This window comes from Fundulus heteroclitus, unplaced genomic scaffold (genome assembly GCF_011125445.2).
Source record: "Fundulus heteroclitus isolate FHET01 unplaced genomic scaffold, MU-UCD_Fhet_4.1 scaffold_68, whole genome shotgun sequence".
NCBI classification, from domain to species: domain Eukaryota; kingdom Metazoa; phylum Chordata; class Actinopteri; order Cyprinodontiformes; family Fundulidae; genus Fundulus; species Fundulus heteroclitus.
In genome coordinates this window covers 792,224-807,880 of record NW_023397121.1, presented here as the reverse complement: position 1 = coordinate 807,880, position 15,657 = coordinate 792,224, and the positions used below count along the sequence as shown (strand labels likewise).

At 41.0% G+C, this 15,657-nt stretch overlaps 2 protein-coding genes across 2 annotated transcripts; both read right to left on the bottom strand.

The window, feature by feature from the left end:
* Positions 1 to 2,422: 2,422 nt before the first annotated feature.
* LOC118561623 lies at positions 2,423 to 7,851 on the bottom strand. The gene is made up of 5 exons (XM_036133858.1): positions 7,640 to 7,851; positions 7,479 to 7,498; positions 7,267 to 7,387; positions 6,997 to 7,173; positions 2,423 to 3,700 (listed from the first exon to the last, which is right to left on the bottom strand). The coding sequence occupies exons 1-5, from the start codon at positions 7,640 to 7,642 to the stop codon at positions 3,062 to 3,064; spliced, it is 960 nt and encodes a 319-aa protein (XP_035989751.1). The 5' UTR covers positions 7,643 to 7,851; the 3' UTR covers positions 2,423 to 3,061.
* Positions 7,852 to 11,610: 3,759 nt separating this feature from the next.
* Positions 11,611 to 15,533, bottom strand: LOC118561625. The gene is made up of 6 exons (XM_036133866.1): positions 15,446 to 15,533; positions 14,417 to 14,442; positions 13,028 to 13,068; positions 12,564 to 12,943; positions 12,347 to 12,477; positions 11,611 to 12,057 (listed from the first exon to the last, which is right to left on the bottom strand). The coding sequence occupies exons 1-6, from the start codon at positions 15,461 to 15,463 to the stop codon at positions 11,910 to 11,912; spliced, it is 744 nt and encodes a 247-aa protein (XP_035989759.1). The 5' UTR covers positions 15,464 to 15,533; the 3' UTR covers positions 11,611 to 11,909.
* Positions 15,534 to 15,657: the final 124 nt, after the last annotated feature.

Here is a 15,657-nt window from a genome sequence, read left to right as displayed (position 1 = left end):
GGAGGCCTCGAGTGCTCATCACACAAACATTATAAAGGGATCTCGGGACACACCCATACAAGGGCGGTACACATCCAAACTGTGACATCAGCAGGGAAGCTGTGTCACCTCCAGGGTGGTATCTGATAGATATGTGCCAATCTTTTGGGTCAGTGCCATCTAAGTGTGCCATGCAGTTCTGGGATAAACAGCTCGTTCCACTTGACCTTGTTGATATCCTAACACTGGTCTATTGGACTGCATAAAGGCAGTTTACAACTGTTGGTGTTGAACCATGCTGCACCCTATGTCTGTTAGGATTATTTGTGGGGTTGTATTTTGGACCCAGTGACAACAAAATGTTAAATGAATATTGTTGAATAAAGGAAATACCAAAAATATGTAGGGTGTACTGAATTTATTTGTGTGGAATCTGTTGACAAACTAGAATTAGGTAACATTAATCAGTATAAAGTAAATTGGATGAAAACCGTCCGTTGTCTTCCCCTTATCCGGGGTCGGGTCGCGGGGGTAGCAGCTTCAGTAGGGAGGCCCAGACGTCCCTCTCTCCAGCCACTTGGGCCAGCTCCTCAGGAGGAATCCCAAGGCGTTCCCAGCAGAGAGACATAGTCCCTCCAGCGTGTCCTGGGTCTTCCCCTGGGTCTCCTCCTGGTGGGACGTGCCCGGAACACCTCTCCAGGGAGGCGTCCAGGAGGCATCCTGACCAGATGCCCGAGCCACCTCAACTGGCTCCTCTGGACGTGGAGGAGCAGCGGCTCTACTCTGAGTCCTCCCCGGATGACTGAGCTCCTCACCCTATCTCTAAGGGAGAGCCCAGACACACTACGGAGAAAACTCATTTCAGCCGCTTGTATCCGGGATGAAAACCTTTTTTAATAAATTGAACTTAAATTTAATATTTTACTTCTACTGATTTGATACACGTTTAAAGGACAAATGTAAAATATGTAGCCTGTAAGTATATTATTTATGTCCATGTAACATAACTGAATTAGATTGGATTAACTTAAAGATCTCTTGTTGATCATAATTATTTGTATCTAGTTGCGTCAATTCACATTGTGTTAACTTAATACAAGTTACAAAAGATGAACTTAACAATTTTGTTTTTAACTAACATAAAACACTTTTGTGGAACCTGTTGACAAAATTATTTTAAATTAAGTCAACATGAAGGTTTAATACAAACTATGATCCAGCATGCAAACTATGAGCCATACCATCGTCTTCATCCGGCGATATTTCTGGTGGCCATCTTTTAATTGAGATGTTGCCGAATTTTTATCTGTCTGCTCAGTGTGCGGCAAGAACAAGGGCTCCAGTAGACCTCCCCCTGACACCAAAGGTCTGCCTGCCGAGTTCCCCATTCTACACAAAGCGTTTTGGAGGGAAAGTCTTCTTCTTCTTTTAGGTATTAATACCAGTTGGCTAAGGTCAAGACAGCAATACTAACATGAAAAAACAGGAGGGAAAGTTATGGAGATTTAGATATAACTATTCATTTACACATAGAGATAGGACATTGAAGTAGGTGTAACATATCAATATAGACATAAAATGTTGATATGGATTAAACCTTGAAGTCTGCTAAATAACAGAAATGTGACTTTTTACACCATTTTTTTTACATTCTGCATCCCCAAAGGCTGGGCTAAGACGTAGAGTTATAAGACTCAGGTTTGGCCGGATTTCTAAAACATTGTGGCAGAATGGGCTATGGTCTTCAGACACCAAACTCTAACTTTTGCTCACAATTCCAAACAACATAAACATAACTCTGAGCTGTATTAAAAGAACAGCATACCTACATGAAAACATGCTAGAGGCAGCATCATGCTATGGGATGATCTTTTCTTTAAGTTGAACTAGAAAGGTTTTAAGTTCCAAATGCTTCAGGTCACGAAGGTGAGGAGGGATTTTATATTTCACCACAGTGAGTCCAATCATGCGTTCATATCAACAAAACATGAACCTCACTGGAGGAAAAGAAGATTTGGTTCTGTCTAGAGCCCAGAACCAAATCTGAGAGAAAACGCCTGAAGTTGGCTGTAAATAGGCCATGTACTCACATTCTGATAGATCTGGAGAACCCTTCCAACTGTGAAAACATTGTGAAGTCAGGACATAGGATGCCATCTGACTCCAACCAAAGAAAACCAAGTTCTGAAATTGAAGCAACAGGTGCTTCAACAGAGGAGTAGTTTAACAGTGTATGCACAGTCAAGCAAGCAGGGTTATCAGCTTTTTTCTTCTTTAGACTTTTCTCTCTAAAACGTTTCATTTTTGTAAGTTACAAACAATATATGTAACCTTTAAAGGTGGACATAGTTTTATTGTCTGATTTTTCGGTACACAAAACCTTGAATATTGGTTACACAGAAAAATCAATCAAGAAATTTAAACCATTGATTACGAGACCAAAAAAAGAAGTCATAAAAGGTTTATTGAATTTTGCAATAGATAGATTTACAGTATGACATATAATTACTATCGCTCATCTCCAACAAAGCCCAATCCAGCTTTATTAGAGACGCTCTTTAAACAACAGCACTGTCCCAAAGAGCTGGAAAGAAACAAAAGGAAATAACTCAAAACTAACAGGAGGCACATGGCATACATTACAAGAGAAGGTAGAGAGACAAATACCTAAATAGGTTGGCAACAGCCATACATTAAGCACAGACCTACTAACAATTAACACAAAATAAAGCCATCACAAAAGGGGTCAGAGAGTCAAAGCGAGAAAAAGACAGATTTACAGATAGAGAAAAAAAGCTCTCTGTTTAAAGCTTGAATTAAAGTTATTTTACATTTTAGGACCTACAACAGCAATGACGGTCCAACAGCTGAGTTTATGTTAGATAAAAGGCACATGTCATTGTAAAATGAGGCTAAAGATGCTCATTAGGTCTCATTTTAAACTCAGTAATATTACTTTTCAAAAATGTTGTCCCATATTTTGCAGAAACAAATCACGAAAAAATATTTTCTACTTCCAAACCATTGACATAAGACATGTCACAGAGATTGAGTAGGATTTTACAGTTAAACCATCTCCACTTTAAAGTCTGGCCCTTTGTGGAGTGTAATAATTATTATCCCATTCAAAGCCATTCACATTCCTCAGTAAACGCACAAGATAGCTGCGAACTTCCTGTCTAACCCTTACCCTGTTTTCTTCATTCCAGGTTGCAGATCTTTTTACTCTCATTCTAGCTTCTCCCTCTGTAAGCAGTTTGCTTAAACTTTCTGCTTCAGCACAGTTGCCATAGGGGTACTCCCGTGTGTCAATCGTGGTCAAGCCAAACATATTATGACAAGAAAGGCAAGGGCTCCTTCTTTGTCCCCAGCTGATGTCAAAGGCCTGACAGTTTACACGTGGCTCCAACCAGAAGGTGCCATCAAAATTTTCCCTCCTCACTTTTTCAGGATAGAAGGTCATCACAGCATCGGCTACAAATTCATTCCAGAAGCTAAAACAGGAGGCAGCAATCAGGATTTGGCGTGAAGGATACCAGGGGGCGGACATGGAGACTCCGTAGTGCCTCTTCGACTCGTTTTGGTCAATAACACGAGAGACGCAGAGCATGGCGGAGGACAACGGTCTTCTTCCTAAATAGTCTTGGATCAACCTATTTTTTATTGCTTGCAGCCTCGTTCTTATGTCTTCTTCATTCTCCTGACCCCGCCAAGAAACAACCTGAGGTCAAACAAAAATAATGAAACAAAAAATCAAAAAGGCACATTATTATTCCAGGGGGGGGGGGGGCATTTCTGATGATGCATATGGCTTAATGTGCAACTGTATAGTGGGAGTTTTGCTACAGCACATTTATGAACGTCAAAAAAAAAAAAATCCATGTTGGTCTTGTCTAACCAGAGGAAGTTGTTTCACACGTTTGCTACTTCCCCACCCTGTGCGTTAGCAAACTAAAAACAAGCCATCAACACGCCTCAAAATACACACAGGCATTCACTTTACTGCTGAGGTAAAACTTGAAGGCAGGTGGTTGGACCTTGATGTTATTTAGGAGAATCAAAGTCTAGGGGCGTGAGCACAAACACGCACCAACATGTTTAGATCTTATTTATTTATTTGAGTAGGGACAAAGCACATTAATGAACATCAGTATAAAAACAAATGTAAATATGCTGGATTATAGCCACAAAGCTAGTTTTCATCCGTAGTCCCTAGGCAGGCAAATACATAAGAAAGAACATATAATCTACAATATAAGCATCACAAGGAAAATGTTAAAAGTTTAGTGGTCACATGACCATCCATAGTTTGAGTTGAGCTCTAAAGCTGATCAGTGCAGAGGAAGACTGTTCCAGATGTTCCAGATGTTAGTGGCTCTCACAGAGAGAGAGTGTTCTGACCAAAGGTTCTCCTGTGAGGAACCTCACTGCTCCTCTGGAGGAGAACCTGGTTCTCAGGCCACTTAAATCTGAGGTTTGAAGGAGGTGGAGCTAGTCCATGTAGCGCTTTATAAATGAAGCGTACATACTTAAAATTTATAAAATTTTCTAAATTTAAGAGATTGTACTTGTTCAATATATTACATACATGGAAAGAATTGTTTTTTTTGGTCAAACACTTTAAGAGATTTTTTGTGCAGTGATTCAATTAATTTTAAATTGGTTTGTGGTGAGAGACCAACTTGTGATGCAGTATTCAATGTGAGATAAAACCATTGAGTGGAGAACCATTCTAGCAGCACCAAGTGTTAAAAAAGACCTGATTTGTTTAAAATTTTTAAAGTTAAATTTGACAGTATTGGCAAGTTTTTTAATATGATTTTTGAAAGACAAAGTTGAATCAAGTATCACGCCGAGGTACTTGAATTCTGTGACAAGTTGTAATTCTTCTCCTCTCAAGAATACTCCAGAGCTTTTTATTTCTTTTGATTGCTTTGAGAACATCAAACAGACCGTTTTTTTGGAATTGAGAAGCAAACATGATTTAAAAAGCCAGTCATTTACTTGCTCCATGGCTAAGGTCAGAATAGAAGCTGCCTCTTTAACACTCCTTGCATGAGTATAAATTACAGCGTCATCTGCATACATTTGAAAATTTACATTATTACATGTTTTGGGAAGATCATTTATGAACAGGGAGAATAACAGGTAAGTATTGATCCTTGCGGTACACCGACAGAGACATCCACGACCGATGATTTTATACTGTCAATTTTTACACATTGTTTTCTTGAGGATAAATATGATTTAAGCCACTGAATTGCCTCTGACGAGAAATTGAAGTCTGACAATTTTGTTAGAAGAATTTCATGGTTGACAGTGTGGAAAGCCTTTTTAAGGTCAAGGAACACTGCACCAACACAGGGGTATATATCCAATTTACTTTTCACCTTTTCTATAAAAAAGCTGCTTGCTGATTCAGTGGAGTGGTTTACTCTGAAGCCAAATTGCATTTTATGTAGGTTAAAGGGACTATTATTTAAATGTTCATTTATAATATTTGCTACCCATCTCTCAACAACCTTGGAAACAACTGGAAGTATACAGATTGGTCGGTAATTGGATATATTTGAACTGTCACCAGATTTAAAGATTGAGGTGACTGTGGCCAGTTTCCAGGATGATGGGACAATTCTCTGTTTAAGTGATAAATTAACCATGTGTGTTATTGGTGCAATAAGGGACTCTTTGCATAATTTTAGGAGATGAGTGTCTAGTCCATGAATGTCTTTAGGTTTTGAATTTTTTAGTGAACCAATAATTTTGGACACTTCCGGCCCTTTTATTTCACGTAAATTAAAAACAGGCTGTGTGAGATCAATGGACCTTGGTTTGAGATCAGGAGATGGAAATAATTCACTTATTTCTCTCACAGAATTTAGAAAATAATTATTAAATTCTTTTGTCAGTAGATCTTTATCAGTCACAGCAATATTGTTAATTTTTAGCTCAATTTCTTGTTTAGCTTTTTTATCCTTCCCTGTTAATTTATTTAAACTTTGCCAGATCTTTTTGGAAGTTCCATTTGCTTCAGAAATGATGTTCATGAAAAAAGTTGCTTTAACCTTTCACATAATTTGAGTAACCTTATTTCTTAATGAGGTAAATTTATGTCTGTCAGTGATGAGACGGGATTTCATATATTTTTTTAGTTGCTCATCTCTGTCTCTCATCCATTTCTTACATTCTTCATTCATCCATGATAATAGACATCTCTCTCTTTTGTTGTGGCTGCCCCTTTTGGTAAAATTTAACATTACTTCGTTAATTTTCTTGTGAAATAGGCAGCTGCTATTTTCAACATCTTTACTTCGAGTGATTTCGTTCCAATCACAACTTTGCAGAGCTTCCACAAGGTTTAGTAGTAATTTTTTGGGAATTCTTGTTTTGGGTGAGACTTTTGCATTTGGCCTATATGAATCATCGTTTTTTTGTAAGTTTTCTTGAGAAGAAGATGGCATTATGGTCAGACAACCCAGTCACATAATTAAAAGTTTTGATAATTCTTCCAGGTTTATTTACAAAAAGCAAGTCTATCAAAGTTTTGGAGTGCGAAGTTATTCGAGTAGGTTGTTCTATTAACTGTTTAAAATTAAGATGTTCAGTAACTTGTTTTAGGTTCTTTCTAGCTTTCTTATCATTCCAGTTTACATTAAAATCTCCAATAATTATAATTTTTTTAATTTAAATCACAATGATTAAGAAGAAGTTTTAAGTTGTTATAAAAGTCCAATTTAGCAGATGGTTTACGATACAAGCAAATTACAATAAAACACATTGCAGGTGAGAGTGAGATTTCTACACCAACATACTCGAGCTGGATTTCTTTTGGCCAGTTTATCCGTCTACATTTTAGAGCGCATTTAACATAAAGAATTATTATTGTGTCATTTTATTCATAATTATTTACCCCTGTTGTTCTGTCACATGGATGTTAGGGGTTGTAAAGTCTCAAGATATGAGAAAGTTTAGGGCTATGAATTACATGTAGGACTTCACCAAATGAAAACATCTCACCATGTCCAGCACACATGAAAACGGACTCCGTCTTGGCAGGCGACGGAAATACCGTCTGAAAGGCTCGGGGTAGGTGTTCTGTACTTCTGCCAACATCTCATCGTGACCAGCGAAAATTTCTCCGGGGGAAAATGGTCTTGTATGAATCATCCCCATAAAGAAAATGCTGTGAAGAATCTAGAAAATGAAAAACATACATAGAAATCTGATTTTCTATTTGCATGAGGGTGCACTGAGTGTGAAGCATCAGATCACAATCACATGACGAACCTCATCCACCAGTTGTGAAGTGTTTTCTCGGGTTTTTGGAGCCATTTTTAACATCATATCAATAAGTAGAAAGGCGTTTTCTCTGAAAGGTTCATTAACTCTCAGGAACTCTACAGGAACGCTAAATCAATAAGAAAAATTGTGAAATTAAGGAAAATTTAAAACCAGGGAACAACATAATCTTTCATGTTCCTATAAACTAACTTACATACCGGTCATTCGGCCCAGCATCCTGTAAATGATATATCAGAAATACATTATAATAGTGTGCATTTAATTGATGGCCATGTATTTATACCAATAGAGAAATATTAAAGATAGAGGTAAACCTAAACATGAAAACAAAGATAACCCCATAAAGGCTGCCACTCACCATCGTTGCTTCCTGATAAATGAAACTAGCAGAAGTATAACGTCCTTCCCCTTCGACTCAACAAACTGGGTTCCTGAGTGAAGTGGACCCCACCCTGAATCTAAATCCAGAACTGAAAGAACCATGAGAGCTTTGCCATAGGCTGAGTGTTGTTGAGGAAAATAAATATCTTAGTTGTATTCATATGGGAGAGCGGGGTTGTTGACTGTCTCCCTCTTTCAGGGAGAGTAAACATGCAGTTGGGTTTTTTGGCGGCGGGGGGGGGGGTCATTTGGCTTGACGCTTTGCAGAGCAGAACAGTCTCTTTGTAAAGGACCACATAGACAGGCGAGGCAGGTAACTCAGCGGAGGAGGGCAGTGAGTGTAGTAAAGGATGTCTTTGTGAACTTAGATCAGACTAAAGCAGCAATGTCTGGGAGAAGCACGTAGGTTCACTGGTAATGTAACTCTTGTCTCCGTTGGCAATTCCTAATGAATTAAATATGCATATTACAATGTTTACCTCTGATCAATGACTTCTCATCTCAGCGCTGTGTGTCCCGTAACATCATCAGGGACCCCTCACCCCCCCACCATGGACTGTTCTCCCTGCTGCCCTCTGGGAAGAGGCTCCTCAGCATCTGCTGCAGGTCCAACAGGTTCTCCAGGTTCTGCAGGTTCTCCAGGTTCTGCAGGTTCTGCAGGTTCTGCAGGTCCTCCAGGTTCTGCAGGTTCTCCAGGTTCTGCAGGTCCTCCAGGTGCTGCAGGTCCACCAGGTGCTGCAGGTCCTCCAGGTTCTGCAGGTTCTCCAGGTTCTGCAGGTCCTCCAGGTGCTGCAGGTCCTCCAGGTGCTGCAGGTCCACCAGGTGCTGCAGGTCCTCCAGGTTCTCCAGGTGCTGCAGGTCCACCAGGTGCTGCAGGTCCTCCAGGTTCTGCAGGTTCTCCAGGTTCTGCAGGTTCTGCAGGTTCTGCAGGTCCTCCAGGTTCTGCAGGTTCTCCAGGTTCTGCAGGTCCTCCAGGTGCTGCAGGTCCACCAGGTGCTGCAGGTCCTCCAGGTTCTGCAGGTTCTCCAGGTTCTGCAGGTCCTCCAGGTGCTGCAGGTCCTCCAGGTGCTGCAGGTCCACCAGGTGCTGCAGGTCCTCCAGGTTCTCCAGGTGCTGCAGGTCCACCAGGTGCTGCAGGTCCTCCAGGTTCTGCAGGTTCTCCAGGTTCTGCAGGTTCTCCAGGTTCTGCAGGTCCTCCAGGTGCTGCAGGTCCTCCAGGTTCTGCAGGTCCTCCAGGTTCTGCAGCAGCTTTTTCCCTGCTGCCATCAGACTGTAGAACTGCTGAACTATAAAATATAAACTCTGCACAACATTCACATATTTCCACATTTTGCATCATTGCATCTCCATCCCAGCATTACAGATGCTGCCGAACTCTTAGTTTTTGTAATATTCTGGTGTCCATCTTGGTTTATGTTTAATTTTTGATCAGTTAGTTCACTCTCCTGCCTCCGGTTTTATTTCTGGTCTAGGTCTCGTGTTGGATTCTTTCATAGCTTCTGCAAAGTTTTAGTTTATTTAGTCATGGTTCCTGTACTTACATTAGTTTCTGATTTTTATTAGGTGCTTGTGTTTTTGCTCTGTCTTAGTTTTTGTTTTCTTTCTAGGGTGTAGTTTGTATGATTACTTTAGTTCAGTATTTTGTCTAGTTCAGTTCTGTCCTGTTTCCTGCCACTTGTCCTGTCACTCTTTCAGCCACTTCTTCTCCTTCTGATTACTTCCACCTGTTGTGTTTAATTAGCTCTCCCTCTCTCCTTTGTTCTCCTGCCTATTTATACCTGCCTCAGTTCTCTGCTCCCTGCCAGAACGTCACATATGTGTTGCTTTCCTCATCCACCTGTCCGGTAAGAGTTTCCCAGCATTCTTGTTATTTGCCTGTCTGATTTCTTGTCCTTATCCCATTGCCTATTTTTTGAGTCTGCCCGGTTCGTCTATTTTTGTTTTTGCCCTCCTTGGATGTCTTCTCTGTACCTGGCTGTGGATTGTTTTCTGTATACCTGCCTGATCCTCCCTCGTCATCACTCCAATAAATCCTGTGAAGCATAAAAGTCAAGTGTCTGGCTGAATACCGGGTTCATCTTCTGATCACAAATCATTACACCCTTTGCACAATCTAATTCTGTACATACAAATGGTTTTAAAAATACTTACCTGTACACTGTGACTTCTCCTGCATTGTCTACATTTATATTGTTTACTTTTAAATCACTGCTGCACCTTATACTGTAATCTAATGTTTACTGCAATTTACAAGCTGTACGCACCCTGTGCATACAAAATGACAAATAAAGTTGTCTAAGTCTAAGTCTCATCTATTGTCAAATCTTAAACCGGGGTAAAAATGGGCCTTCAGAGCGAAGCAGGATTAGGCCAGTACTTTAAATTTATAGTGTCTAGTAGAATGCCGACACATGAAACTCAGCGAGATGTGTTTTTCTTATTGAAAATAACCTTGACAGTTATGTTATTTTGCTTTGTCTTCCCAACTTTATTTCAAACAAATAACATTACAAAGAGGACCTTCAACACAATTCAGTCAGAATAGAATAACAAAATTAAGATAAACTAAACATCAACATGTACAATACAGTTGTTTAGCTACAGTCTACAGAGTAGAATATAAAAAGTAAAAGTAAAATAAACATATGCAAAATGGGTAAAATGAAACACTGTGCGCCTTTTAGTCTATACTAATCTAATCTATTCCAGTCTATAAATGCTTCTTAGCACAAGCAGTGAAATACATAAAATAAAACATATGATAAATGGGCAGTTAAAGCAAAAAGAAAAGTAAAAACATAAACGAGGGATCTGTGTGTGAGATAAAGTTGTTTTTGCAAGTTGTTTCAACAGATGCAGCATACGCTTATAAATCATTTAATTAAAATCATTATATGAGGGTTTTTCCATATAATTTCATGTTGTGGACATAATTTTTTGCTAGGATTTATAAATATATTTCATCTGCAGGAAAGGCCCAATTGTTAAAGATTAGCAATACTTACAATTTTGATGAACCAAATTTCTTTCTGCAAGGATTCTTTGCAATTCCGACTGAAGTATTGTGACATGAGAACACTCCACAATTAATGTTCAATACTTTGGCCGTCACCCTGACAAAACGAGCAATTGTTGCCAAAACCTTTATTAAGAGACGCAGTGGCAGATTTGCCACATTCAACATGGCGGACGCTCTGACGCATCGCAGCAGAGGCAGACCCCGCCCACCGAGGCGTCTACATTTATGATGTCTATGGCGTTTATAAGCAGTGTTCTGGTCCGTCTAAGCTGCACGCGTGTGCATTCACGCACAGCATCTGGAAATAAAGCTGAACTTTAAACAAAATAATGAGAAACCACGGTTTTTTGTTTTTTTTTTTTTTGTTACCATTTTGCAACATATGCAATTAATGATGGGCTGGTGTGTGTTATTGAAATAACTGATATGTTCATCTTTTCGCCATGGGTCACCAATCCTTCTAGGTTGGTTGTTTAACCAACTTTGAACAGAGGAGGAGGCCTTAGGTTCCAACTCTCTAAAATTTATAACACAGCAACAGGGTTGATTCCTACCAAACTTCACCTCAATGCTCACCTCCATACAATGAGCACAAGATCACTTTAACTCTCACCCTCATTCAGGTGATCAAACATCGTTCCTTTAAGCCAGGCTAATAACGACCCTAACGACTCCTCGTTACAGAGGAGTGGACCAGTTTCTGTCCAATCTGCTGGCTTAACGGCTTTAACGACCGCCCATTACTAAGAAGTGGACCTGTTTCTGCTGAATCTGCATGTTATCTAAGTCATTACAGGCCTTTGTTAGGCAGTAGTATAAAGCTGGTTAGTCCACATTACTCCAGACTTTATGAATTGAGAAAGCTTCTTGGAGAGGAAGCGAAACGTCTTTAACTATGGAAAACAAGTCCAGTTGCTTTGTTTTTTACCTTTTTTTGGAATGACCATGACCTGATGACGGAGAATCTTCACCCGCGTAACAGACTCGATATCAAAACATTGAGACAACTTAATTTTTTAATAAAGATTAGTAAAAAAAAAAAAAAGCCACACATGTTTACTTGGAGGTTATTACGTAATGATACAGGTTCACATTATTTATTGACTGTATCTAAAAACAAATTAAAAAATCATTTTTTATTCAAATGTAAATATAATACAATGAATAAATGAGTGTGGGCTGAACAGAACGGGGGTCAGAGAGAGGGGGAGAGACATGCAGCAAAGGATCATGGGTGCGCCGCACCGGGGGGTACAACCTCCGGATGTGGGGTGCAATGGCTGACCCTTGGGTCACTGCTGTGCCCCCGCATTGCAGCGGTCTGAAACTGGGACCAGACGTCCTCAGGGAGGCGGCGGCCGTGCTGTTCATGATACCTACAGGGAGCAGGACAGAAGGATTACAATGCTGGCCGTCACACAGCAGGTGTAACATGTGGATGTCCACTGCTTCTCATGAATCCAGCTGCATATCATGTTGCATTTAGCCTAAACTGCTACATTCAGACACACGATGCATGGAACAGAGTTTGCATGCTTAAAGTCAGGCTAACTGGTTGACTTTGCCATTTCTAGTTTGAAACTCAGGTTTTGTTTTACTTATATAAACATTTTTTACACTTGCAGCATTTCTTTTTGACTGGGGACCTAATGGAAGGACACCCACCTCTGTTTCTCTCTGATGAGTCTCAGATTCTTCAGCATGTTGGATTTGTAAGAAGCCACCAGATCGCGATGCTTCTCATCCAACTGTTTCCCCACAGGGCTCTGCTTCACCTTCTCCCAATCCTCGCTGGTCTAAGCGTAGCAGACAACACCAAAACATTAGAGTCCCAGACTGGCGGTCAGAACGCACGCTCACACATTCCCAGTCAGTGGCTCACCATGTCCTTGAAGGCCTCTCCATGGTAATAGCTCTTGGATGGAGGGTAGGCTATTCCCTCCTCCAACAACTGATCCAGGCTGGAGGCCACCAGGTGCAGCTCTTCTTCGTCGTAGCCGTAAACTTGCTGGTCCTCGCATGTCATCAAGACAAGCTGCTCGCAGGGGTACGACGTTCCCGTCACGTAACCCAGGACCTGCACCTTGACCGTGGTGGGAAAGTAGAACTTGCCCCATCCGTTCACCACCGCAGGCAGGTCCCTGTACTCTGTGTCCTCCACAGGGGCTATGGTCAGCGTGGCCCCAACAGGACTCTCTAGGCTGAAGCTTTTGCGTCTGTTCTTAGAAACCTCCTCTGACACCCATTTCAGATACTCTGGACCTGAAGCACATCACAGACATCAGCAAAGTAGGAAGAAAAAACACAAAACTTCAAAAATAATCAGTACAGGTGTATGTAACTTACCTTTTATACCCTCGCTGCGTAGCAAATCACTCGCTCTCAATCTGAGAGATAGAAAAAACAGATAAAACGTCATAAAATGCCCCAGTCAAGCAACCAGCCTTATCCAGGCTCTTTGTTGGGGTCAGCAGCATACGTTTCACTATTGTTCTCTTTCATTCTTGTCCGTCCTGCTTAGAAGTGGCATCACCAACTCGATGAATGGCATTGCCCCGCGCTCAACAGAGGTTAGGCTTTCCCCTTTAGCCTCAGGACCAACGTTTGCCCCTCTAGCTGTCGGCCGGGTCTTTCAGATTTCAAGTTCAGTGCAATTTTATCTCTTTGAATAGCGTCAATTGACAAGACGTCATCTCATGGTGCTTTACGAAGTCATTTCAATCGAATCATCCAGCCAGATTAAAAAGTCTTCCATCAAAGGAAAAGCAGCAGATTAACTTGCATCATTGACTCCTGAAAAAGCATGTGGCGACAGTGGGCAGTCGCCTGCATCGTGGCGTTGACTTTGCAGATTAACGTGTAGAAATGCAACATTCTTCAGACTACGGCAGCCGTTTCTTTTTCAAACGCTGCAGGGGCCGAGCAACACGTTTACATGTACGGGTGCAACAGACGAGCGCCGCGAGGCAACACACGCGTTTCTAGCGCTGAGAAAAGCGTGCTAATTTCTATGCACCAATACTTGTTTGGGGCTCTTTTTGCAGGAATTATTGCATGAATGCGGCGTGGCATGCAGGTGCTCAGCCTGTGGCTCTGTTAAGGTCTTCAGGAAGCCCAGGTTGCTCGTCACATTTCTTCCTCTCGTCTCTTCTCTCCCTGACGTCTCGCCAGCTAGCACTCGCCAGCCCATGACTTTTCTCATCTTCGTTCACGTTTAGACACCAGCTTGTCTTTGGCTGTGCAGTTTAGTGTCAATTTTCAGAGTTGATTTACCTTTCAGGTGTGGAGAGCAGCAAGGCCCTTCACCTGCGTACCGTGTGCAAAGAACAGCAGGACGACATGAGACCACAACAGCAGTGGGTTTTGGTACGGGCGGAGCGGGCAACCGAGCGAGGCGGCTACTTTCTCTAGACGCATACGGGCTGGTACAAGCCCTTCAAAAAGCAAATGAAAGGTGATCCGACTGCGCCGCCAAAGCAGTTTCCTGTTATCCACCGATCACATCACCTTGTAGGGAAATGCTGAGTTTGGCCTCGTCCTCAGCTTTTATTTCTAGCGTACGGCATCATAGTGCCACTTTACTAAGGAGGAACATTGACTTTCAACAGCAAACTCTCTCTCTCTCTCCAAATGCTGCCAATCCGGCTGCAGTGGAAAATGTTCCAGACTGACTCAGACTCACCACATGCTGAAACCACTGGCATCATTCACTCATAATAAGTAACTGATACTTACGGGGGAAACTCCTCCTTTCTGTTTTCCTGTCAATTGAAACAACAACAAGCAAATAAATACAATATTTCCTCATACGTACATATGTAAACTGCTTACTGACAACAATGGCTTCATCGGTTAAGGTGCAGAAAGTGCTATGAATGCACTTTGAGAAAGAAAAATAGAATAATTACAGACTATCTGCCAAAATAAAGGCCTAGGGGAACAGATGAGAAAGTAACCAAACTAGATTTAGCTGATTTTCACATGAAGTCTTAACATGGAACAGAAACAACTCAGCAATAAAATGAACGGAAGAAAAAAAAAACTCCCGTGGAAGCGTTGCAAGTATTGTTGAATAATTTCACCGTATAAAGTTTCTGTTCAAGGTAACCAGTTTGACTTTTACCTAGACAACTTGTTCAAAGAGACAGTGCTATCCTGTTGTGTATTTCAAAATAAAACTTTAGAAAGCCATACAGTAATAAAACTCTGACTGGGACTTAATAAAACTAATAAAACTTAGTTTTATTCCTGTATCGCCTTGCCATCAAGTCCCAGAGTTTTTTTTTTTATTACTCTTTTAGAGACAAATAAGGAAGGTTAAGGCAAAACTAAATATGTGAATCCAGACTTATTTGCTTTTAACGTGTCAACATTTGTTCCCGTTGCGTTGAAATAATTACAGACGTACGCAGAAAATTCGTGCTGCGCTACAATGAGGGCGTTCATCAAAACGCCACGTTTGCTTTGGTTTCTTGTTCAGGGAAGCGAGGAAACGCTCTCATCGTTATGATCTTGGTGTTTTAATATTTACTCTGAAAAACCTCACATTACCACCGAACTTATTTATTATTTTATAATATATATTTTGTATATAATATATAATATGTATTTTTATTTAGCTCCTTGTATGTTTAGTCTATAATGTATTTCGAAATTGGACTTAATGTGTTTTGGACTTTATAAAAAATAATTATAAAGAAGATAGTCCACATATCTATGGCTCATAATGCCTGTTAAGAAAGTCAAATAAAATAAAGTCGCTACCTTCTCTGAGGGATCCATCTCTCCACCTTGTTGTTCTCAGCTGTGAACTTCCTCAATGCGCGCGATCGGATGAGTTGTTCGCCTCATAATAAACGTAGACGCCTCGGTGGACGGGTTCTGCCCACAGACATGAATACGTAGACGCCGCGTCCTCGGGTGAGAGGCGTGCCGTCAGAGCGGCCATCTTAGGTCAGACCAAGCTGCAGTCAGAC